The 24208-nt window shown below is 37.2% G+C and overlaps 4 protein-coding genes, 1 long non-coding RNA gene and 1 pseudogene across 6 annotated transcripts; 1 reads left to right on the forward strand and 5 right to left on the reverse strand.

The window, feature by feature from the left end:
• The first annotated feature begins 1582 nt into the window (after positions 1-1582).
• On the forward strand, positions 1583-5193 carry LOC103417113 (homeobox-leucine zipper protein PROTODERMAL FACTOR 2-like; annotated as a pseudogene).
• A 140-nt stretch (positions 5194-5333) lies between these two features.
• LOC103404804 (uncharacterized) lies at positions 5334-6916 on the reverse strand. Its single transcript, XM_008343769.4, has 2 exons — positions 6346-6916; positions 5334-5826 (listed from the first exon to the last, which is right to left on the reverse strand). The coding sequence occupies exons 1-2, from the start codon at positions 6670-6672 to the stop codon at positions 5647-5649; spliced, it is 507 nt and encodes a 168-aa protein (XP_008341991.1). The 5' UTR covers positions 6673-6916; the 3' UTR covers positions 5334-5646.
• Positions 6917-7176: 260 nt separating this feature from the next.
• Positions 7177-8819, reverse strand: LOC103404805 (uncharacterized). 2 transcript variants are annotated; one of them, XR_011577766.1, is made up of 3 exons: positions 8378-8805; positions 7312-7598; positions 7177-7265 (listed from the first exon to the last, which is right to left on the reverse strand). XR_011577766.1 is itself a non-coding variant. In XM_008343770.4 (2 exons), exons 1-2 carry the CDS (start codon positions 8699-8701, stop codon positions 7419-7421), a joined length of 504 nt encoding a protein of 167 aa, XP_008341992.1. In that variant the 5' UTR covers positions 8702-8819; the 3' UTR covers positions 7177-7418. The 2 variants fall into 2 exon arrangements, 1 of the variants encoding a protein (XP_008341992.1); XM_008343770.4 differs by having other exon boundaries at positions 7177-7598; positions 8378-8819.
• Positions 8820-10198: 1379 nt separating this feature from the next.
• Positions 10199-11277, reverse strand: LOC139193560 (uncharacterized). The gene is made up of 2 exons (XR_011577780.1): positions 10775-11277; positions 10199-10699 (listed from the first exon to the last, which is right to left on the reverse strand). It is a non-coding gene; the product is annotated as an uncharacterized lncRNA (long non-coding RNA).
• A 394-nt stretch (positions 11278-11671) lies between these two features.
• On the reverse strand, positions 11672-13455 carry LOC103404806 (uncharacterized). Its single transcript, XM_008343772.4, has 2 exons — positions 13011-13455; positions 11672-11981 (listed from the first exon to the last, which is right to left on the reverse strand). The coding sequence occupies exons 1-2, from the start codon at positions 13332-13334 to the stop codon at positions 11802-11804; spliced, it is 504 nt and encodes a 167-aa protein (XP_008341994.3). The 5' UTR covers positions 13335-13455; the 3' UTR covers positions 11672-11801.
• Positions 13456-20342: 6887 nt separating this feature from the next.
• On the reverse strand, positions 20343-21800 carry LOC103404807 (uncharacterized). The gene is made up of 2 exons (XM_008343773.4): positions 21429-21800; positions 20343-20677 (listed from the first exon to the last, which is right to left on the reverse strand). The coding sequence occupies exons 1-2, from the start codon at positions 21750-21752 to the stop codon at positions 20483-20485; spliced, it is 519 nt and encodes a 172-aa protein (XP_008341995.3). The 5' UTR covers positions 21753-21800; the 3' UTR covers positions 20343-20482.
• Positions 21801-24208: the final 2408 nt, after the last annotated feature.

Below are 24208 nucleotides of genomic sequence, written 5' to 3' on the forward strand. Positions count from 1 at the left end.
CCTCAGATAAATATACAGTCAGTGTGGACGTAGCCCAAACCTTGGGGTGAACCACAATATATCTTGTGTTATTTACATTACTTGCAGATTCACGGTCGGGTTTACGTTGTTCCAAGACCTCTGGTTTTGTGCATCAACAAGGTGCATCGGTGGGAAATGGCACCATCCTCGCTAGTTCGAGTAGTTATCGGGCAATAGAATACTTGTGAGTTGACCCCTTCTTAACTTGCATGGTTTTTATGCATTATTTACGATTTATTTAAATTGCTTTTACGAAATATTTATAATTTCTCGAGCAGCTCTCAGACAGCTTCTCTAGCCACGGCTAATGTCAGTGTATGATGTTTATGTTTCTTCTCTAGCGTAATCCAGAGTCGTACAACGTCTCCTTCGAGTGATAGGGTCTACCATGTTTCTTCATTGGCGTAACCCAGTGTCGTACAGCTTCACCTTCAGGTGATGGACATGTACTGCCTTCGGGCGACTATGATACCCCTAGAGAGTATATCATTGATGGGATTTACGGATTTGTCTTCGGGCATCGATATTCATTTTTTAGCACGGTTTCATACGTACTGATTTTATGAACATTTTCATAGCATGTAGAGATTTTGGAAAACTACAATGTAGTATTATATATATGTGTTTTCAAAATAGGGGGTTAGTATGTTTAGAAAGAAAACGGTTTTCTTATTATTATTAGTATTATTATTATAAAGTTTGGTCCACTAACCTTTTCTGTTTTTGCGTCTCCCTTAGGAATTAGAATTGAGACATACAGTCCTGGTGTCAGGGCAATTTTGCGTACGGATCTTCGAGTCTTCTCAGGCTAGGACCCATTCCTTTATTCATACCTTCTTATAATAATTCTTTCACATTATTCTTGAGTGGTTGTATGCTCTGAACACGGTTCTGCATTCATATATTTCTTTCTGATCACATATTTTCTTTTGTATGCATGTATAAAATAGTTTTGTCACCCTCAGATGTCGGCCAGCACGTGTCTATTGTGATATTTGGGGATATCGGGATTGGAGCGTGTCATCTAAGGACTGACAAAGATGTAACTTACAAAGTCTTTAACTTAATAGAAATATGAAGTAATATTTTTTTAGAAAATTAGGAAAGTAGTATTTAAAAAAAAATATTATATACACCAAGGATGGGAAGTAATAGAAAATTAATTCTTATTCGTATAGAAATAGAATTGGACCTGCTGTAAGGCCCATTCTTTATCAAAACCCTAGACATGAAAAGACTAGAAAGCCCTTGAATCATGACTTGCGTTCTTCATTTCGTCTCATAGGCTTAGATAATGACTTTGAAGAACAAAATAAATTATCAAAAATAAGGGAATTATGGAGAATTTTATGAAACTCAGATTTTAAGCTTGTCACATTACTTAGAATGAGCATCTATCTCAAATTAATTGACAATAAATGAAAAAATATTAACCACTTAATGCGAGACTTTAATGCATGATTTCCATTAAAAGCAATTGAGAGATGACAATAAATGAAAAAAATATTAACCACTTAATGCGAGACTATAATGCATGATTTCCATTAAAGGCATTTGAGAGATGTCATTCGACGAACACCATTTGAGACAAAATATTCGATTATGAGAAACGGTAGAGAAAATTTAAAGATCAAGATAATCTCAAACACATTTATTATTTGGTGGATATTTTACTTATTTTGGTATAACAAATTCAGATAACGTTTTATTGGTCGAATGTTACATATATGTTCTAGATTCGTGGCACGTGACAAGTCGCCAAATTGATAACTTATTCCTTTATTGTTCAGATTGATCGTATATCAGCGATAGCTGCGAAGTATGTAGGCAAACCATTGGGAAGCTAATTCTTCTCCTTTTCCATCCCGCAGTCCACTTGATCTTGGGGTGGGAGCTTTGGGTTTCAGTCAAGCATGGCCGGTGAGATGTATGGTGCCGGAGACCTTCTCAGGTCAATCAGTGCATCAAGTGAAGCAGACAAGCCAATGATAATTGAGCTTGCCGTTGCAGCTATGGATGAACTTATCAGAATGGCCCAAATGGTTGAACCCTTGTGGATGACTAGCCTTGATGGCAGCACCACCGTACTCAATGAAGGTGAGTACATCAGAACGTTCCCTCGTGAAGTCAGGCCAAAACAAAACGGCTTCAAAACAGAAGCTTCGCGTGAGAGTGCAGTTGTTATTATGAACCACATGAAACTTGTTGAGATTCTCATGGATGTGGTTAGCCTGCCAACTCTATTAGACATTTACGTACGTCTTCATTAGTGTCTTTATATCGTTGTATTAATAACACCTTTGAAGGAAAGAATCGCATGAACCCACATTATTATTTGTGTGGATTTTGTAACGTGTAGAATCAGTGGTCGACCGTACTTTCTGGGATTGTCTCAAGAGCTCTGACCCTTGAAGTCCTATTAACTGGCGTGGCTGGAAATTACAATGGAGCGTTGCAAGTGGTATATATATTTTCCCCTCAAAGTTCAACTTCAGCTCTTCTTATTCTGTCGTTAATTGTTTAGTTTTTTTGTGATACGTATTTTTGTATTAAAATACTGTTTGTGGTTTGGTAGATGACGGCAGAATTCCAAGTTCCTTCACCACTTGTTCCAACTCGTGAGAGTTATTATGTGAGGTACTGCAAACGGCATGCCGATGGCACCTGGGCTGTGGTTGTGTTTCCTTGGACAACTTTCGCCCTAATCCTGCACTCAAATCTTGTCAAAGAAGGCCCTCAGGATGCCTAATTCAAGAAATGCCAAATGGGAATTCAAAGGTATACAACACACTATATATACATATCATACATGTTTTACTTTAACGGGATATTTTAGGGCCCAATTTTTACAGGAGACATTAATTTCATGTAATGACAAATTTTGCTACCATAGGTTACATGGGTTGAGCATGCTGATGAAGTGGATGAAAGAGGTATTCACCACCTCTACAAGCAGCTGGTTAGCTCCGGCCATGCATTTGGCGCAAAACGATGGGTTGCTACCTTGGACCGTCAGTGCGAACGTCTTGCTAGTGCAATGGCTTCTAACATCCCTACTGGTGATGTTGGAGGTAATAATAATTTGGCTTGATATTTCATTATTCGTTTCTTTAATATTTATATGGCTCGAAATTTTACATGTGGCTATTATGTTGCTTCATACTATTGACTAACAGCACAGTCCATTAAAAGATTGGTCATATACTGTTCATGCATGTCCGTTCGTTAATTAAGCCTAATTCTTTTCGATGAAAATTAATTAACCGTTATTGGTTATAGTTGTTAAATTCCTGGTTAATTAGTGATCACAAATCAAGAAAGGAGAAAAAGCGTCCTGAAATGGGCTGAAAGAATGATGATTACCTTCTGTGCTGGATTGAGTGCATCGACCACACACACATGGACCACAATGTCCGGAATAGGGGTTGATGACGTCCGGGTGATGACCCGAAAATGTGTGGATGATCTCGGAAGGCCTGCAGGTATTGTGCTCAGAGCCGCGGCATCTTTCTGTCTTCCAGTACCTCCCAAAAGAGTCTTTGGGTTTCTCCGCAATGAGAAGTCTCGCAGCGAGGTACATACACTTGAACTAATCTTAAAGCTGAATTAATAGTCATCTGATTCTTAGAATAAAATTACCAAATTTAATACATGAACCAAATTAATGCGCATATATTTTGCAGAAGCGTGAGATTTATATTTCTATTTATAAATAAGTATTTTTATGCGTGTATCTTAGAAAAATGTAACAAACAAGTATATGAATCATTACTAAAACGTACAACAGAAACATGCATAAAAACAATTTCCACATCAAGTAACTTGGATGGAAAAGGAAAAGTACATACTTTCACATCCTACCTAATACAGAAACAAATACCAGAGAAAATCTAGGTTTCTTGTGTCAACCACATAAAAAAAAGATCACCAAGATAGAAGGTTATGTATTTTACAAATAATCAGAAGCTAGATATAGAAAGCTGATTAGCATCTGCTAAACTGGAAACACAGTTATTCTCCTTAAATTGTTCCAGTTGCAATTGTGATGATCACTACTTGTGCTTGCAGTGGGATATTCTTTCTTATGCGGGAATTTTTAAAGAGATTGGACACATTGCTTATGGTCGCAACACTGGAAATTGCGTCTCTACTACTAGTAAATGTAGATTTATCTTTTGTGTTATGTTTTTTTCTCTAATCAACTACATGTATCTCTCTTCACATCACTAATTACAAAGTAACATAAAATTAATTTGTAGAGTGCCTATTCAAGCAAGAGCAACATGCTGATACTGCAAGAGAGCTGCACTGACCCAACAGCTTCCTTTGTAATTTATGCACCAGTTGACATTGTTCACACGAAAGCCGTGCTGAATGGGAGTGACCCTGACCATGTTCCCCTTCTTCCTTCTGGGTTTGCGATACTCCCCGACGGAGCCGGCATTGGAGACTCTTCCTCTGGTGGTAGTTCGCTTCTCACTGTTGCATTTCAGCTCTTGATTGATTCAGACCCAACTGCTAAGCTGTCTCTTGGGTCGTCAGTCACAGCGGCTAACGATCCTATTGATTGCACTGTTGAGAAGATAAAAGCTGCATTCTCATGCGACAGTGCATGAACTGCATAACTCAATTAGTTACTTTCTAGGTAAACTAATTATACATGTCACATATTACAAATTAATTACATGTCACATATTTGATGTATTATAGGGGTCAGATGATCGTTTTCCTTAAATTTGTTGCAGTATTTTGAGAACGAGGAAGGAAGGTGAAAGGAGAGAGACACAGATGGTGGTAAGGGATTTCGGCAGACCCGGAGGGGAGAAGTGAAGCATCGTGATGCCTTCATTAGTTGTTCCGCTTTCTTTCTTTGGGAAACGTTTAATTGTTCCACCTTTGAACAAACATCTCAAAATGATGGAATTGACGTTTTTGGCGTCTTCGCTTGGGCGCCGGCATGGATGACCAGTTTATTTTTAGTTGTGCCGGATGTGAGATTATGACATCATTCCAACAAATAGTAGGTCAATTTAGGTAAAGAAATGAAAGGAGAAATTGAACATATAGTGAATTTCCATCTTTTGTTTAGGCAAGAAATGAAAGGAGAAATTGAGCAGAGTAGTCAAATACAATCTCTGAAAAGGTGAGCATAAAGGAATTCCTGCAACTGAATACCAGCAACTATGACCAAGCCGAAACCAAATCATCTTGAACTGATAAGATCCAAATCTCTAAGCCCTTAATCAACCTGAAAGTAACACAGAGGCTAGAGAGGAAGGGGGAAGGAAGAGAGAGAGAGAGAGCAGAGCTCCTGAAAACAAATTCTGATCTCATTACAAACCAAAGAGCAAGTGCTCTTATACACAAAGAGTGACTACCGCCAGCTGACACTTCTAACAAATAACAAGTAAAACCCTCAATTACAACTAACTTGACTCTTAATTTGTGATTAAGATAATCACAATCCTAAGTTCATAACATGAACGAAAGATTTCCATGTAACTCTGTGGTTTCATATGCTGTAAATGACATCAATTGCCAAAATCTTCCGATCATTCATCATAAGAGTTTCAACGATATTGATCACTCTCACAACGACTACAAAATCTGGATCAGTTTTGTATCTCAAGCCTTCTTTTTCCTACCCAACGTAGGTCTCTTGCCGATGCTTGAAGTGGTCTTGCAGGATGGTGGCAGAAGCCCCCGCAGTATGGCCAAAACAGCTAACCCCAGAAAAGGGAAGTAAAAATATATCAGCATATCAGAAGCCTTGCCGGACTGAACCAGCTCCGATAATTCAGTAATCTGAAATTTTCACAAAACCAGAATCTGTCATAAGAAAGTGAGGTTGAAGAAAGGGGTTGACATTGACACTTGACAATCCGATATGAAATACAAGTTCAATATTACGGACTTTCATTAGTGCAAAACCAGAAGAACTCCACCTCTCAATCTCAGATAACCCAATTATGATTCACATTGCTTATCTGGAGACTGCAGTGGTGTTTCGTTTCACATCGAATGCATGCATAGATCAGGATGCTAAATGCATCATCACAGTAACACGTTATATTCCAGCTTGGTAGAATTTGATCGAAAGATAACAAACATATGTTCAAATATCATACTTAAAGAATTCTGTAAGCGGATTGATTTCTGTCACGAACTTTGTAATTGTATAGTCTAATAGCAAGATCTAAGCAAGCCAAATGAAAACGTGAAAAAGAAAAGAGATCTAGCAAACACAAGTTGTAAAATCAAACAAAACAATCAAATTGGCTATAAATTATAACTTGATTAAAGACAGAAGGAAGAAAACTTTACGATGGAGCCGAAGAAAGAAACTCCATAGATCAAGCAGGTGGTGTTGAACCAAGACTTGGCGGCCAAAATTCCATACAAGTTGGCCAGCGCAAGAGGCCACTGAAGGAGTAGCTGCAGCCAAACGAGGCCAACAAAGAAATGATGTTTCTCGGTCACAAGATAATGGCCTAAGATGCGCACGTATAACCAGCTCTGGAGTTCAACCAGCCAGTCTGGGAAGAGGCACCGAGGCAGAATTATCTGCGAGTCGAGCAAGGGCGCTGCCACCGCAATCACGATGAAGAAGACGATGAGTGTGGCATCTACAAGCTTCAACAAAGCACCCATTTTGGTTTTTGAGGGTAGATGGCTTTTCTTTGAAACTCTTCAACTTTGTTTTGGTGAACTCTTCAACGTTTGGTTGGTGTAGTTTAGAAGGAAATAAGCAAAGTGATGAGAAGCAATAAATGTCAACTTTATCTTATTCGTAAGAAATCAGAGATAAGATTTATATGATATGTATATAGATAGGGTACAAGTTACAACAACAATCAACTAATTTTTTAATGGCACTGTACATGTGCTACAGAAAAACAACCCACTTGAGCGGAGCAAAAGATGTCAATCGAGCCAAGCTTTACAAGGATATTATGAAACTGAATCAACAATAAGGACTTGGCTACGGTACATGCATTTACTTAATGCATTCACCATTTAACAGTTAGATTGGTCATAGACTATATTCTCTCTTTTGAAAACCCAAAGAAAAAGCTAAAACACAGCAATTTGTGAGGAACTTCCATCTTTTTTTCGAAGTAATTAACAGGAGATGAAGGGAGAAATTCAGCGAAATATTGAAATACAATGTATACAAAACTGGAGAATAGCTACAACGTTAAAAGAAGATATGCAATTAAACGAACCAACTAATAGTGAATCCAATTGCTAAAATCTTCCAATCTTGCATAAGAAGGATTCATTTGTTACATTGCTAAAATCTTCCAATTTGTTGCATAACCAGCAACTGAAAGGGAACAAACATGAAACTCTCACAATAACGATAACTCAAAAAATCTAAGTCAGGCAGTTGTCTTTCAGGCCTTCTTTTTCCTACCCAATGTAGGTCTCTTGCCAATCCTTGAAGTAGTCGTGCTGGATTGCGGCAGCAGCCCCCGCAACATGGCCAAAACACCTAATCCCAAAAAAGGGGAGTACACATATAACAGCTTATCAGAAGCCTTGCCGGACTGAACAAGCTCTGATAGTATTGTAACCTGAAATTTTGACAAAACCAAAATCTGTTAAGAAAGAAAAAAGTTGAAGAAGGGTGGTTGACAATCCAATATGGAATAGTTCAACATGACAGACCATGTATGTGCTGCCGAATCCAGAAAAAACTCCACCTCCAATAACCCAATTAGAATTCTCACCACCATTACGTAATAATTATGCGAGTGCTTACGGGTAATGATTAACAGTTTAACACTAACCATGTGACCTTAAGACATTGCTTCGCCTACAATGGTGTTTCGTTACCAATCCAATTCATGCTTAAAATGAGGAAGCCAAATCCATCAGCAGAGCAAACAGTTATTGTTCCAATATGTTAGAATTTGATCGATGCTAATAGTTTTCGGAACTCTCTTATCTGGCTAATAGTTTTCGAGACTTGGGAGCAGCCTCTCCATAAATGGGGGTAAGGCTAGCCGACATTCACCTCTCCCAGACCCTGCGTAAAGCGGGAGCTGGGTACGACCTTTTTAAGTTATATAACATCATTCAAACAAGTTTCGCTTCATTTTCTATCTTGTACATTTTAACATCTTTGACTTCTTAAACCACCCTCGGATTGGATACTACAATTAATCCATGTTAAATCCTATAAAAGTTACAAACTTGGAAGATAATTAACAAGAAAATATATAATTAACCAATTAAAAACTATAAAAAAAAAATAAGAGAACCAGCAAAACCCAAGATCTAAAACCAAACAAATCACCAATTTGCTATAATTTATAATGTTATTAAAAGAAAAGAAAGAAGAAAACGTTACCATGGAGGTAAATACCGAAGCGCCATAGATCAAACAGGTGGTGTTCAACCAAGACTTGGCGGCCAGAATTCCGTACAAGTTGGCAACCGCCAGAGGCCATTGGAAGAGCAGCTCAACCCAAACGATCCCAACAAAGAAATGAGGCTTCTGGCTCACCAGATAATCTCCATAGGTGCGCGCGTACCAGCTCTTGAGCTCCACCAGCACCTCCGGGAAGAAACTCTGCGGCAGACATGTCTGCCCGTCGATAAACGGCGCAGCCACCGCAATCACGACGAAGAATACGAAGAGCGTGGCGTCTACCAGTTTCAACAGAGCACCCATTTGGAATTTTCGGGGTGGATATCTTTGCTTTCCTTCAATGGATCTCTCTGGTTTGCTCCGTGAAACTTTGGTTTTGTTTGTGCGGTCAAATTTCCTGATCTGAACGACGTGTCGTTTCCTAATATGTTTGGAACATATTCAGACGCCAAGTCGTTTTATTGTTTTTATCCTTACCAACTAGGCAACAGGACCATATTCCTATTCTTTGCATCCCCAACTTGGATGTAGATTTTCAGTTATAACTTGGCTTGCAAGAAAAGTAATAGATTGACGGATTGATTTTGTCTTTCGATACAATTATACTAAGGGAGGGTGATTTCGAACTCAGAAAAGCAAACACCCACAACAAATTTCCTTATTTTAATGAAAAATTAAAAGTTACTGTAAATAAAAAGTTTGTTTTCTTGGCTATTTCAAAAGAAAGCACCCAAAGTTATGCAGGAATAGAATTTCTTTTTATACCTAGGAATAAATTACATTCCAGAAAGCACCCAAAGTTATGCAGGAATATGATTTTTTTTTCCTTTTTCGAGTCGATATTTTACACTAAGCAGAGAGGGAGTTCGGCTAAATCACACAATGGACAGCCTAATTTGGTATCGAATTCGCCATCCACGAGATTCGAACATAAGACATCTTACTTCCAAGTGAAGAGAAATACCACCAGAAGTACTGAGTGGCAGGAATAGGATTTCTTTTTATACCTAGGAATAAATTACATCCCAAATTAGCTGGGGAAATTTTTTAAACTACAAATTACGAGAAAAAAATAAAGGGTTCGTTTTTTCTCACCCCCTAACTCTTAGGTTTACCACCCTCACTCTTAGGTTACCCCCCTAAATCAAGATAACAATTACTTTCTTCCATATTTGTGCCACGTGTATAAAAAACTAACCATGATTAGTCTATATTCTTATCTTTTTTACGGAAAAGAAAAAATTAAATTAATGAAGGAAAAAAAATACCATCTGTTCTCTCTATAATATCTCATCATAAATAGTTGATCGACACTATTACCCCCTTTCACCTCCCACTTCTTCCGGCGTAGAAATAGCAACAACTCCTGAAAGAAAAGCCTTTAATTAATTATCATACACCATGCCACTGCACCTTAATAAATTGAGTCAAGTTGCCTCCAAGAAAGACTGTATATCAACCAAACTAACATTTCTTTGGTTAATTCTTCTTTCGATTTTCCTGCACTACAGTTTTTTCTTTTCATTTTGATATGTCGTAGCCGAATTGGTAGGACGGGAAAGGGAGTATTAATGCCAATCAATTGTTTGATGAGGATTAGAGAGAATAAATGGTGGTAAGGTTTAATTGTTTTTCTTTTACATAATAAATAATTAAATAGTATAGACTAACTATAGTTACATTTTTTAACATATGACGTAAATCTGGACCGAAAGTAACGATTATCTTGAGTTTGGGAGCGAGCAAATTAAAACGAACTCAAAATTTAAAATGAAAAAAAGAATAAAACTAAAAGAAATATAAAGCAATTAGGAATCCTTATTTAATAAGAACTCCCTTTTGGATTTTCATAATACAATAAGGAAAAAGAGAGGGATTATAAAACCACCCGCTTCTCAACCTTGTTTATGTCCGCGAATTAGAAGTTGAAACTTCCTGTCAAATCCCACAGCAGAACTGGTGATGCCGATACGCGACGTCAAGACCCTCAACCCTATGAAATCCCACTCCGCCACGAAGCTCTCTGCCGATGCGAAAGCATTCTTTCCAGGGAAAACAAGCAGCCGTGATAAACAAAACCCTAATCATTCACCTCTTTTTCCTCCACCCTTGCCCTACCACCAACAACACTATATTCCTCCTCCTATGTTTTATCACCGTACATCATGTCCTACACCGGTCAATCCGCAACTGCAGTGTGTTCAGTTTCCTCCGTTTTACTATGTTCCTCCTAGTTCCGTGATCATGATTGACCAAGGCCTTACGGTTAATCCATGGGCTCCATTACCGCCACAAGATTTACTGGTTTTGAGAAGTAACATCGTTAGACAAATAGAGTATTATTTCAGTGATAAAAATCTAAAGAAGGATCGTTACCTAATTTCGATTATGGATGACCAAGGATGGGTTTCGATATCCACCATCGCTGAATTTAATAGACTCAAGAATATGTGCACCGACATACCGTTTATCCTTGATTCGTTGTTGTTGGGCTCGACCAGTGTGGAAGTGCAGGGTTACAAGATACGGCTACGGGACAAGTGGTTGAAGTGGATTCCGGCTCATGCAGACTCTACCGTAACATCAAAACAGCATATTCAGCCGGAGCAACTTAGGTCTGCCAATAATCGTGATCAAATTGTTGACGCTTCATCTGATGGAAAAGATTCAACGGATCTCTTGCTATCTAGCACTGGACATGGCACTGCAGATGGTGTTCTTGATGGTGGATCTCTTGTGTTTACTGCTGATAATTGAGTTGGCTCATAGATTGGCAATGGGGTTGCTCATAGAATATTGGTTCGGTTTTCTCTGTCTATGTCTCATGATTTGGTTTGCTTGGAAGAACCTGCTGACGCAATTTTCAATATTTTGTTAGGACGATAGATGATAATGTTTCATATTTTAGTGTGTGGTACATATAATTTCCTTCGATTGGGTGAAATTCCTGCAAGGTTTTTTTTGAGGCCCACACTTCTATCCTCTTGTAAGGTTTCTTTACAATGTTTACATGAATGAATAATTGAATATCGTACTCTTTTAGATAAAAGTATTCTTCTGTTGATTTTCAGATTGTGGCCTTTTCGAAAGAAAATCTTACGTGACAATTGGTATACTGAGGATCAATTCAATCTGGATGTGATTAGGAACTTAGCATGAGATGAGAGATACATTAATCGACATCCTTGGAAAATAAATACTGTAGTAACTTATGTTTATCTTTCCTTTTCTTCAAATTCTGATATGTTACCAAGAGTTTATTGATAAATCCAATTAGCAACAACTTTCAATCATTCATAACAAGAGTTTATTGATAAATTGAGAACATGGACACATAATTGACATATATGAACTATCAAAATAATGATAAATTGCAAAATGTGTCTGCAAGTTCAGTTGTACGTCAAGCCTTCTTTTTCCTACCCAATGTAGGTCTCTTGCCAATCCTCGAAGTAGTTGTGTTGGATGGCGGCAGCAGCCCTCGTACTGTGGCCAAAATGCCTAAGCCTAGAAAAGGGAAGTACATATATAGGAGGTCATCTGAAGCCTTGCCAGACTGAAGCAGTTCTGATAATATAGTAACCTGAAGTTTTCAGAAAAGGAAGACATCTTAAGAAAAAAGTTGAAGAAAAGGAAAGATACACAATCCAACATGAAATAGAATTCAATGTGATCATAGACTTTGTAAATTGTAATTAAGTGGTGCAGAAACAGGAAGAAGAAACACCCTCCCCATCATCCAATTATATTTCTCATCACCAATCACCATTAGATATAATTAGGTGAGTTTTTACCGAATTAACTGTAATGACTAAAATTCAACATGTGAGCCTAAGACACTACTTTCACCTTCAATGGTGTGTATCGTTTCTAATTCAATGCATGTCTAAAACGAGGGTTACAAAATAAAATGTGGTAATATGCATGTATGCTGCAGATTAATGAGGAATTCCCAACTTCACAACCAAATTCGATAATCTACTAGTTGAATCAACAGAGTGCGATGTCAGGATTTTATACCACTTTGGTTTAGAGTTATAGGTTTAACCGATGCTAAGAATAGATAACATAAGCACAATAGTTTTCAGAAGTCTATTATCTAGCTATCTAATTTTTTTTTAAGCACCCACTTCCTCAACATCTTTCACTTGATTACTTTCTCCTTTCTTCTTTTTAGTGGGCCTGCCATGAAATTTGATCGACCACTTTAAACTTCCCAAAGAAAATCAACATGACTCGTACATCCAACCTTATTTGATATCACAATCATTCTGTCTTAAATCCTTAACTATAACTAAAGGTTACTCATTTGGAACTTTTTTTTCATTTCTAAATGATCATTTAAAAAATGAATTATAATGTTAGGGACTTGTAGAGCAATGGGTTAAGAGCAGACCATGTACTCGATTCTCCCCTCATATCACTTGTATAAAACCGAAAGTACTATAACATTACCAATGGAAAACAAGATAAGGGAATCTAAAAAAACCCAAATTGTGTTTTTTTTTTTTTTACAAGAAAAAAAACCCTAGTTCTAACTAGAATCAATAAAAACAACAAATTGGCTATCAAGTTATGATGTTATTAAAGAACAATAAAACGAAAACTTTACCATGGAAGTGAGGACCGAAACGCCATAGATCAAGCAGGTGGTGTGGAACCAAGACTTGGCGGCCAATATTCCGTACAAGTTGGCAAGCGCGAGAGGCCATTGAAAGAGCAGCTCGAGCCAAATGATCCCAACGACGAAATAAGGCTTCTGGGTCATCAGATAATCGCCATAGCTGCGCGCGTACCAGTTCTTGAGATCAGTCAATGCGTCCGGGAAGATGCTCTCCGGCAGACATATCTGCGCGTCGATTAACGGTGCTGCCACCGCGATCACGACGAAGAAGACGAACAGTGTGGCGTCCACAAGCTTCGCCAAAGCACCCATTTTACTTTTGGAGTAACAGAATTACAGATTCATTCGTTTCTTCCTGATCCCAACGACGTGTAATTTCTTAATATATATGTTTGTTGCACTAACACACGCTCAATCGTATTTTTCGTATTGATTTGTTTTATTGTGAGGAAAATCTAAAGACTACTGAGGGGGATGTAGCTTAGATGGTAGAGCAAGCCGATCGATGCCCCGTATCTGCATATTTTCATTTTTTTTCTTCCTCTAAATAAAAGATTTCATGACTGACTAACCTATGTGTAATAATTATTCATAACCCTTCTAACTTTATAATTCTCCTTCTTTTTTTATACAAGTGATGATGAAAAAAGGAAAATCGAACCTTAAGTAATCGAGTGCATGCATGCATAAATATTTTTAACCGCTTGAGTTATACAAATTCTTGCTCTGTTTTTTGTGCATGTCAAACATGATAATCTTTTTTTTGTTCAAAAATATTTTTTTTTAAAAGAAAAAAGGTACTAAAAGATACGTTAATGGCTCATATTTTGGAATTTTTAGATTATGCATATTTGACATGTACCTTTTTTTATTAGAACTTAGGTATACTCTTTGTATAAAAATGTATTCGGTACTTTATTGGAGAAAGTCAGATAAAAAATTCAGAATTTTCAAAATTTCTAAATACATTCCAATTTACATCCAAGGTTTTCAGAATATTAAAATTTTGGGATTTCAAACTCGAAATAGAAATTCTTGTACCCAAACTGGAATCTCAATTTCTTATCCAAGTGGACCTTCGAATAGTACAGTGAGGAGTCCAAAACATTGCAGCCCATAACATTGTTTTCTTTTGTCAACTCTTTCACATAAAGGAGTTCATATAAAAAATTAAAAATCAGGTTCTCACTTCGTGTATAAGAACTGCAAAAAGAAATGATGAAATAAAATATTTGAGTTCTAGTTGATTTTCATATCCTTTGTTTACTATGGCTAAAATAATGGTGGCGGAGGGTGGCAGTAGCCCATGCAGAATGGTGAGGACACTTAAAACAATTATCACAATTTAGCTGACTGATTAGTGTATTCTAGGCAACTTGTGATAAGCATGTGAGTGCATGAGGTTAAAATTCTGCATCGTTGATCATGCCAACTAGTTGTTGGAGGACATAATCTCATAATGGTCATATGACAAAATAATATATGATTACTATATGGAGTTTTCACTTCTAACATCACTGAAACTTTTTGTGATAAAACTCAACACTTAACAATAGGTAGTTAAGTTGAGACAATATCGGTGATATTGATGGTTGACCATGTTGGACCTATAAAGTTTATCACTCATATGCATCAGATCGATCAAATCAAACTCTAAAGTTAAATGAGTTTTGGTGAGACTAGTCCTAGGTGTAAAGCAATAGATAAGGAAGATCAATCCAACGGCCAAGAAGATGCCATCTATCAAGAGATTAAGTGATATGGTTGTTAGTTTGTTAAGGATTTGTTACTTGTTGTACAAGTAGTGTGAAGTGTATAAATAGGAACCTTTTGTATTCATTCAGACAGTTAGTGAAAGCAATAACAAACAGTGCAATTCTCTCTCATTCTCTTCGATCTCTCTCTCTCTCTCTACATTCTTTGTTTACAATCTCTCTCTCTCTAAAACACCATTGATAATCTTCAAGCTCAAGGTAGTTAATTCAACATGGTATCAAAGCCGGTGGTGGCGTCTCTCTGATCCTGATCTTCTCTCTACTTCCGCATTCATCTCTACGATTTCTAAATTTGCATTCATCTTTGCGAATTTCTGTTATGCAATTCTTCTTCTGGAGTGCTATAGTGTATGTGCCTTCTCCTCTTGATTTCGAAGCTTGATTCTTGCTTATCAGGTGTTTAATGAAATGTGTATGTGAATTTTTCTATGTGATACTCTTCTCTGTATAATTGAAATTGATTTTCGTCTCAAGATTGATCAAGAACAGTCTTCAAACCCTAAAGTCTTGTAAGAAATTATGTTTGCTTGTACAATTTGCGAAAACATGGTGATTGATGCACAACTAGAAATTGTGCAATCTCCAATTACGAATTTAATCCCTAATGTGTCCACTTCTGTGACTGTGAAACTGGATGATACAAATTACCTAGTCTGGCATTATCAAATGCAATTGCTTCTTGAAAGTCATGGGATTCTTGGCTTTGTGGATGGTTCTCGATAATGTCCTACTAGGTTCATTGATAATTCTGATCTTGAAAGTGTTGAAACTGAAGCATATCAGATATGAAAGATGCATGATCGTGCTTTAATGCAACTTTTCATTGGAACTTTATCTGTTACTGGAATGTCTTATATAATTGGCTGTACCCATGCAACTGAAATGTGGATGAGTCTTCATGATAGGTTTTCCACTGTCACCAAAGCTAGTATATTTCAATTGAAAACTGAGCTTCAAAATATTAAGAAGGGAACTGAGTTAATTTCTCAGTATCTACAAAGGGTAAAGGATGCTCGTGATCATTTGGCTGCTGCTGGAGTATCATTTGATGATGACGATATTATCATCATTGCTCTCAAATGGTTACCTTCCGAGTACAATACCTTTAGAACAGTGATTCGAGGGAGAGACAATGTTATTTCACTAAAAGACTTTCAAGCTCAGTTGCTTGCTGAGGAAGCTGTTATTGAAAACTCTCCACTATCTAGTTCTTTTGTTCCTACTATGCTAGCTCACGGACATGACTCTAAATGGAAAGGATTACTACTTGCAGAGGATTCTTCTCCTACAAACAGCAATTAGTCATCACAATATCAAACTGGAAGTTCTTCTTATTCTAATAATAGTAGTCACAACTATAGTTCTGGAGGCTACACTAATGGTGGCAAAAACTACAATTCTGGAGGATTTCGAGGCTCTAATTTTAGAGGCCGATCTCGAGGTCTAAATCATTTTGTGACTCCAAGATTTTCTGGTAGCAATTACAATAATGGTCTCGGGATTCTTAGTGATGCAAGACCTCATGTTTCTACTTACTCTGAGCACGACAATAATGTGCCCATCTGTCATATTTGTACCAAAAAAGGTCACATTGCCTCTGATTGTTTTCAAAGGCACTTTTCTACACCAGTTTCATCTTTACCCATCCAGTGCCAAATTTGCTAGAAATTTGGGCACTCTGCACTTCAATGCTATCACAAGGCTAACTTTTCTTATCAAGGAAGGTAACCATCACCAAATCTCACTGCCATGAATGCCACTTATCAACCTTCTACACCACAAGAACAGTTTTGGGTGGTTAACACTGGAGCTACATCCCATATAACCTCTGAATTGGCAAACCTTAATCTTGCAACTCCTTTCATAGACACTGATACTATCACCACAACTAGTGGTTCAGGTTTAGAAATATCCCATACTGGTTTTTCAACTTTAAGAGCTCCTAATATGCTTTTCAGTTGAAAGAAATTTTACATGTTCCAAAACTGTCACAACATATGTTGTCAGTATATCAGCTCTGTAAAGATAATCATTGCAGGTTTATATGTGATGAGTTTTGTTTCTGGATACAGGACAAGATCATAGGGAGAATACTTCTTCAGGGGCTGTGTAGAGCTGGATTGTACCCGATTCCTTTTCACATACCTCCATTCATACTCAAGCAAACATATCAAACATCTCACTTACCTAAACAACAACACTGTCTCATTGGTCATCAAGTCAACACATCTCTTTGGCACAACATATTAGGCCACCCTTCCAATCTTGTTGCTGCAAGAATGTTGAACCAATCTCAGGTTCCATTTGCATTAGACCAATCTAGGCATGTGTGTATCTCTTGTTTAAAGGGCAAAATAATTAAATTGCCTTTCACTTTTACTGCAAATAAAATTGTACAACCCTTAGAAGTCATCCATAGTGATGTTTAGGGGCTATCTCCTACATTGTTAATAGAAGGCTTCAGGTTTTATGTTACTTATATTGATGAATGTACCAGGTTTACCTAGATATTTCCATTAATGAATAAAAGTGAGGTGTTTCAAACATTTGTGCAGTTTCATGCTTTTTTATCTACTCAGTTTTCCAGTGCAATTAAAATCTTTCAAAGTGATGGTGGTGGTGAATTTTCCAGTAACAAGTTCAAATAGTTTTTACTTGACAAAGGCATAATACATCAACAATCTTGCCCATATACACCTGAACAAAATGGCCTTGCTGAGAGAAAGCATAGGCACATTGTTGAAACTGCCCTCACTCTTATGCATACCTCCAAATTACCTTCCCAGTTTTGGTTTCATGCCTGTGCCACTGCAGTTTATTTGATAAACAGAATGCCATGTACTACTCTGTCTATGAGATCTCCCTATTTTTATCTGTTTGGTACATTTCCCATCTTAACCCATTTGAAAACATTTGGATGTAGTTGTTTTCCTTTACTGAGACCCTACAATACTACTAAACTTCAACCCAAAACTACCCAATTTGTGTTTATGGGTTATGCAGGGCAATACAAGGGTTACTTCTGTTTTCAACCAAATACAGGCAAATTGTATGTGTCTAGGCATGTCATGTTTGATGAATATACTTTTCCTTACACAACTTTGGTATCTAAAACTCCTCATTTGGAGTGTGTTTCAAAATGTACTTCTTCCCAGCTTATTCCACTTCTCAGAGAAAACAACACAGTGATTTCCAATCCACCATCATCTTTTTCACCATTAATATCACATTTCATTCATTCATCATTATCATCCGCATCATCTACATCCTTACCACCTCGAGCTTCAAAGTTATTCATTGAACCAACTAGTGCTTCAGAGTCTTTGAATGTACATTATTCAGCTCCAGAGTTGTTCACTACTACACATGCACCTAATACCTTATCCCAAGCTTCAAACTTATTCTCTCCAGACTCTATCACAGCTACACAGTCCCAAATCCCTGATGATCCTGATTTTCAATCTGAAAATCTTACTGTTGTGCTTCCAGTTTCTTCAGTCAATCTGCATCCTATGCAAACTTGGTCTAAAAATGGGATTGTTAAAAGGAAAGCATACTCAGCTACTGTTTCTTCATCTGACCATTTTATTGTTGAGCCTACCACTTATAAAGCTACTAGTAAAATCCCAGGATGGCAAGCAGTTATGCAAGATGAGATCACTACTCTACATTTGCAATAGACCTGGGATCTTGTTCTCCTTCCAAGTGGCAAAAATCTTGTTGGTTGCAAGTGGGTTTATCAACTTAAAAAGAATCCTGATGAGTCCATGTCCAAGTACAAAGCACGGTTAGTTGCCAAGGGTTATAGCCAAAATGAAGGGATTGACTATAGTGAGACCTTCAGTCCAGTAGTCAAACCAACTACAGTACGATTAATTCTCGCTCTTGCTACTCAGTTTCATTGGGATTTGAGACGATTAGATGTCAAAAATGCGTTTTTGCATGGTGACTTAAATGAAGAGGTGTATATGGCTCAACCTTCAGGGTTTTTCAGTAATGATCATCCATCTCACTATGTTTGCAAGCTAAAGAAATTGTTATATGATTTAAAATAGGCTCCTCGAGCTTGGAATGAGAAGTTTACAAGTTTTCTTCCAGGTTTGGGTTTTCAACCTTCCCTTGCAGATCCCTCTCTCTTTGTGAAACATACTGAGCTTGGCATTGTGGTGTTATTACTATATGTTGATGATATCATTATCACTGGTAGTAGTTCAAGTGACATTTCCCAGTGATCTTGGCTCTTACTCAACAATTTGATATGAAGGACTTGGGACAACTCACTTATTTTCTTGGTTTACAAATACAGTATCAATCTGATGGTTTATTTGTTTCCCAATCCAAATATATCAAGGATCTCTTGGAAAAAGGTTGATATGCAAAATGCCAAAGCTTGTGCTACTCCTTGTCTTCCTTCTCACAGGCTTCTTAAGGAAGAAAGGCAGCCCTATCACAATCCTGAACAGTATTGTAGTGTAGTTGGTGCATTGCAATATCTGACATTTACCAGGCTAGACATTGCATTTGCCATAAATCAATGCTGTCAATTTATGCATCATCCCATGGATTCTCATGTAGTTGCAGTCAAACGGATTCTTCGATATCTCAGTGGTACAATGACCTATGGCATACATTTTAAACCTAGAAAATTGTTCTTACAAGCATATAGTGATGTTGATTAGGTTGGGGATCCAAATGACCATCGTTCAACTTCTAGTTGTATTGTCTATCTCGGTGCAAGTCTAATTTATTGGGCATCCAGGAAACAACACATTGTTTCTCAGTCGTCTACTGAGGCAGAATATAGAGCTTTAGCTATAACTGCTGCTGAAATGGTTTGGATATGACAACTTCTGTGTGATTTACAGGTTCCTTTATATGCTCATCCAACGCTGTATTATGACAATATCTCTACTATAACACTGTCTTCTAATCCAGTTTTTCACTATCGAGTGAAACATATTGAGATAGATTATCATTTCGTTCGTGAAAGAGTAGTTCGAGGAGACTTGGCTGTTCATCATGTGTCTTCAAAGGAACAATTTGCCGATATCCTTACAAGGGGTCTGTCTATATCTTTGTTTCAGCGTCATTGTGCCAATCTCATGCTTGGTTGCACCAACCATGTGATTGAGGGGGGATGTAAAGCTATAGATAAGGAAGATCAATCCAATGGCCAAGAAGATGCCATCTGTCAAGAGATTAAGTGATATGGTTGTTAGTTTGTTAAGGATTTGTTACTTATTGTACAAGTAATGTGAAGTGTATAAATAGGAACCTTTTGTATTCATTCAGACAGTTAGTGAAAGCAATAACAAACAGTGCAATTCTCTCTCATTCTCTTCGATCTCTCTCTCTCTACATTATGTGTTTACAATCTTTCTCTCTCTAAAACACCATTGATAATCTTCAAGCTCAAGGTAGTTGATTCAACACTAGGATGGGGGATTATTTCCTAAGAAGCCCTCATTTGCATCCTTTTCGTGACTTCGTTTGTGTCTTCTTCCCTGAGGGGTATGCATTTTAACTTACGGCCACCAAAAAAATCCCAAATAAACACCAACAGCATGATTGACATGCCATTAGTTCATAACAATTCTTTCTCATCAAGACATTAGAATTTAAGGTACATAGAGGTAACAGAAGAGAACAACTAAAAGACGTAAATTTTGATAAAGAATCTGAGTTCTAAGTTTCTTTCCGATACTTTGGTTGGCCGGTGCTTTTTGTTGTTCTTTTGCCACTGGTTGAAGTATTGGCGGTAGATGGAGGGAGCAACCCGCGCAGTATGGCCAGGATGGCAAAGCCCACAGCAGGGTAGTACAACATCAACATTGTATTAGATGCCTTGCCGGACCATAACAGCTCTGGTAAAATAGCGCCCTGCAATTTTCATGAAGGCAGAGAATATGTAACAAGTTAAAGAAACTAAGGAATCTTTTATAAACATCTCTCCATACATGTAAAAAAAAAAGAAAAAAACTAATTTTCGGAATTGTCATAGTTCTAATTCTAATTCTAGGAGAAGTTCCAAAAACAGTGTCTTTGTGACTGTCTCACACTTAATTAACAAACGCCTCATACTCATGAGAAGCTTATTGAGTGTGAGAGCTACACTGAAAAATCACTCGGTACTTAACACCTCCATCAAAACCAGTCTAACTAAATCTTAACAAGAAATTGAACAGTGTAGAAACAGGCAATTAAAACACATTAATCATAGTGACAAATCCATTTAAATTGTCAGGTTGCCGTGTAAATATGATATACTTAATCGACTTTAAATTATCAAAATCTTGGAGGTTTCAACATGGTTTGTTTATATTGTATTATTTGGACTAGTTTGAAGAAGCAAATAATCAGCACCCAAGTGAAGAATCAGTATGTTTACAAAATTTATATTAAAAAGGTTAAAAAATAAGATTGTCCTTGAAGAAGGTGATTTTTTTGTTTTTATCAAACTTTAATTGATGTTAGAATAGATTTTACTTTTGATCAGTAGCCAGGTACATCATTCTATATACAGAATACGTAACTACGTGTATAATCATAATAAAGTAGCTAATTGAATTCTCAAAAATTAAATTCTAATCTACCATTGGAGCTTGTTAGAAATGACAGAGAAGGATTATACCATGGTGGTGAAGAAAGAAGCGCCATAGAGCAAGCAAGTGGTTCTGTACCAAGGCTTAGCTGCCAAAATCCCATACAAGTTGGCAACGAGAAGGGGCCACTGCAGTATGAGCTCAACCCAAACGAGACCAACAAAGAAATGAGGCTTCTCTTCACCAAGATAATCGTCGAACTCCCAGACATACCAGTTCTTGAGCTCCACCAGCGAGCTTGTGAAGAGGTTCTGAGGTAGACACAACTGCACGTCTATTAGCACCGCGTTCGCCGCCGCTATGGCGAACATTACGAAGAGTATGGCGTCGATTATCTTCACAAAAGCACCCATTTTAGGTTTTGATTTGCTCTCTTTCTCAGCTTGTTTAGTGTGGTGGTATTGAACCAATGCTATTAGCAGGCAAAAGTGGATCTTGGAGATATTTGTATGGGCCTACTGGCACACCATCATTGAAGTCTACTCTCATTAATATTATATAATTTTAGAAACTGCCATGTTTTTTAAATAATCCATCAGTAACATGCATGTTAACTACTTCAGCAATTTCTTATTGTTAGACAATTTGATACATAGTGTGATCCAGAATTTTTCTTTGTTTGGTGCAAAAAATTTAGGGAGAGAAAGGCTACTCTATTTCAGGGTTAGGGCGTACTATATAAGTCTTTTTGAAGATTTATAGACAGGGTTTTAGCCTTTTTTTTTTTTTTTTACATATCACCCACATCAAGAGAAATTGTCGACATCGGGACACAAATTTAAAACCTAGTCTAGATAAAAAATTTCAATATAAGGAAATAATATTCAAAAGTAATATCTTGATTAGTAAATATAGTAAGACAACCTCAAGAACCAATTAGCGTTTGATTTAGCGATCGTTATCTTCATTTGGAGGAAGTCTCAATTTAACTTTAGTTGACTTTATAACATATATGATATACGTATATTAGGACATTATATATTTGTGATGAGCCTTATACATACCAGGTTTTCACTAATGATTGCATAACTTATATATTTCTATTGTGTGGAAAAATAATATTTAAGTAGAAAAATAAAACATACCAGAATATTTTCCTATGATTTTACCCTTAGAGTGGATAACAAATAAATTTGTGTTATGATTGATAAGGCAGATATTATATAGTCAGTCAAGATTCTTCATTGAAAGACAGAACAGTTCCAGGTCCCAACTATAACAGCCCATAACATCAACATAGCAGAATTGCAAAAGAAATTATAAAGTTTACAGGAAAAAAAACGAAGAAGAAAGGATAAAAGATTTGAATTCTAAATTATTTTCTTTGCTGGGGCGGTTCTTTTGGTTGTTCCTTTGTCGTGGGTGGAAGTAGTGGTGGCGGGCGGTGGGAGCAGTCCGCGCAGTATGGTGAGCACAGCGAACCCCATAGCAGGGTAGTACAAAATCAACATTTTATTAGATGCCTTGCCGGACCATAACAAGTAACAACTCCGGTAATAAATTGCCCTGCAATTTTCAGCATGCCAGAAAATATTTAACAAGTTGAAGAAACTAAGGAATATTTTGCAATTATCAGCTCATACAAGTTAAAAAAAATTAACTTTTAAAGTTCCTTTGTTAGTCAGCTCTAATTCTAGGAGGAGTTCAAGAAAAAAAAGGCATAAGCCCCATTTGCTCTCCTCCATCTTTTTCATCTGTTATTAAACATACAGGTGATGCTATTTGAACCACATTTCCTGATCACATTGTTAATTATTTCTCTAATACAAATGTGTTTTAGGGTTCGTAAATGTGGTCATAGAACTACAAATAGCATTATTCAAATGTAAAAAATAAATAAAAAAATAAACTCTTTTTACCATATGTGCATGTATTCTTTGTCACTTGTTTCATGACTTAAAAACAAAAAATGTCAATACACACTCGAGAAACTTTTTTCATCCGGAATTTGGAGGGGGTGGGCCATGGATTGTGATGTGAGAGAGCGTAGGGTTATTACATGGGGTAGTGGTAGGCCTCAATGTCAAGAGGTGAGGTATGTGAACTTTATTGTGTCTCGGCCGCACAGACACGTGTTCGAATACTGTATCCATAATTTTATCTCACACTCGCATCCTTAATAATCAAAACCAATCTAACTCTCAACAAAGAAAGTAGAGAAGCAGATAGCTAAACTAGCTAGAATAATGTACTCTCATCCGAATTTCCTTCCGCATAATTTAGATTAATTTAGTTTAAACTATGGCTTGCTTAAAAAAAATAAAAAAATCTCATCCACCCAAGAAATAGAGAGGAATGTTACCGTGGTTGTGATGAAAGAGGCGCCAAAGACCTAGCAGGAGGTTTTGTACCAAGGCTTAGCAAACCAAATCCCATGCAAGTCGGCAACCATAAGAGGCCACTGGAATGTAAGCTCAACCCAGATGATGCCAATCAAGAAATGAGACTTCTCCGCGACGAGATAATCATCAAACTCGCGGATATACCAGCTCTTGAGCTCCACCAGCGAATTTGAGTAGAGGCTCTGAGGCTGACACAACTGTGTATCTACCAACGCCGCTAACACCGCCGCGATCTTCAGAAAAGTACCCTTTGTTTTTCTCGATCTCTTTCTCAGTTTTGATATTGCTAACTCGATTCAAAAATATACTTTCATAGGCACCAAGGCACAATGCACCATCTTTGAACCTTGAAGCTAATTAGGCAAAGTCTACTGCCACTAATTAAATATTAATCTTCATTTGGTCATTGTTTAATATCCACTAACCAACGTCCATGCTTCAGAATCAGAAATGAATTCTTATTAAAC

Source organism: Malus domestica, chromosome 17 (assembly GCF_042453785.1).
Source record: "Malus domestica chromosome 17, GDT2T_hap1".
NCBI classification, from domain to species: domain Eukaryota; kingdom Viridiplantae; phylum Streptophyta; class Magnoliopsida; order Rosales; family Rosaceae; genus Malus; species Malus domestica.

Excerpts from the sequence above, each read along its gene's own strand:
- LOC103404804 (XM_008343769.4), bottom strand. The coding sequence starts at position 6,672 with ATGGGTGCTTTGTTGAAGCTTGTAGATGCCACACTCATCGTCTTCTTC. Across the intron at positions 5,827-6,345 it reads TTTCTTTCTTCGGCTCCATC|ATTACTGAATTATCGGAGCT; the intron begins GTAAAGTTTTCT and ends TGAAAATTTCAG.
- LOC103404805 (XM_008343770.4), bottom strand. The coding sequence starts at position 8,701 with ATGGGTGCTCTGTTGAAACTGGTAGACGCCACGCTCTTCGTATTCTTC. Across the intron at positions 7,599-8,377 it reads CTTCGGTATTTACCTCCATG|GTTACAATACTATCAGAGCT; the intron begins GTAACGTTTTCT and ends TCAAAATTTCAG.
- LOC103404806 (XM_008343772.4), bottom strand. The coding sequence starts at position 13,334 with ATGGGTGCTTTGGCGAAGCTTGTGGACGCCACACTGTTCGTCTTCTTC. Across the intron at positions 11,982-13,010 it reads TTTCGGTCCTCACTTCCATG|GTTACTATATTATCAGAACT; the intron begins GTAAAGTTTTCG and ends TGAAAACTTCAG.
- LOC103404807 (XM_008343773.4), bottom strand. The coding sequence starts at position 21,752 with ATGGGTGCTTTTGTGAAGATAATCGACGCCATACTCTTCGTAATGTTC. Across the intron at positions 20,678-21,428 it reads CTTCTTTCTTCACCACCATG|GGCGCTATTTTACCAGAGCT; the intron begins GTATAATCCTTC and ends TGAAAATTGCAG.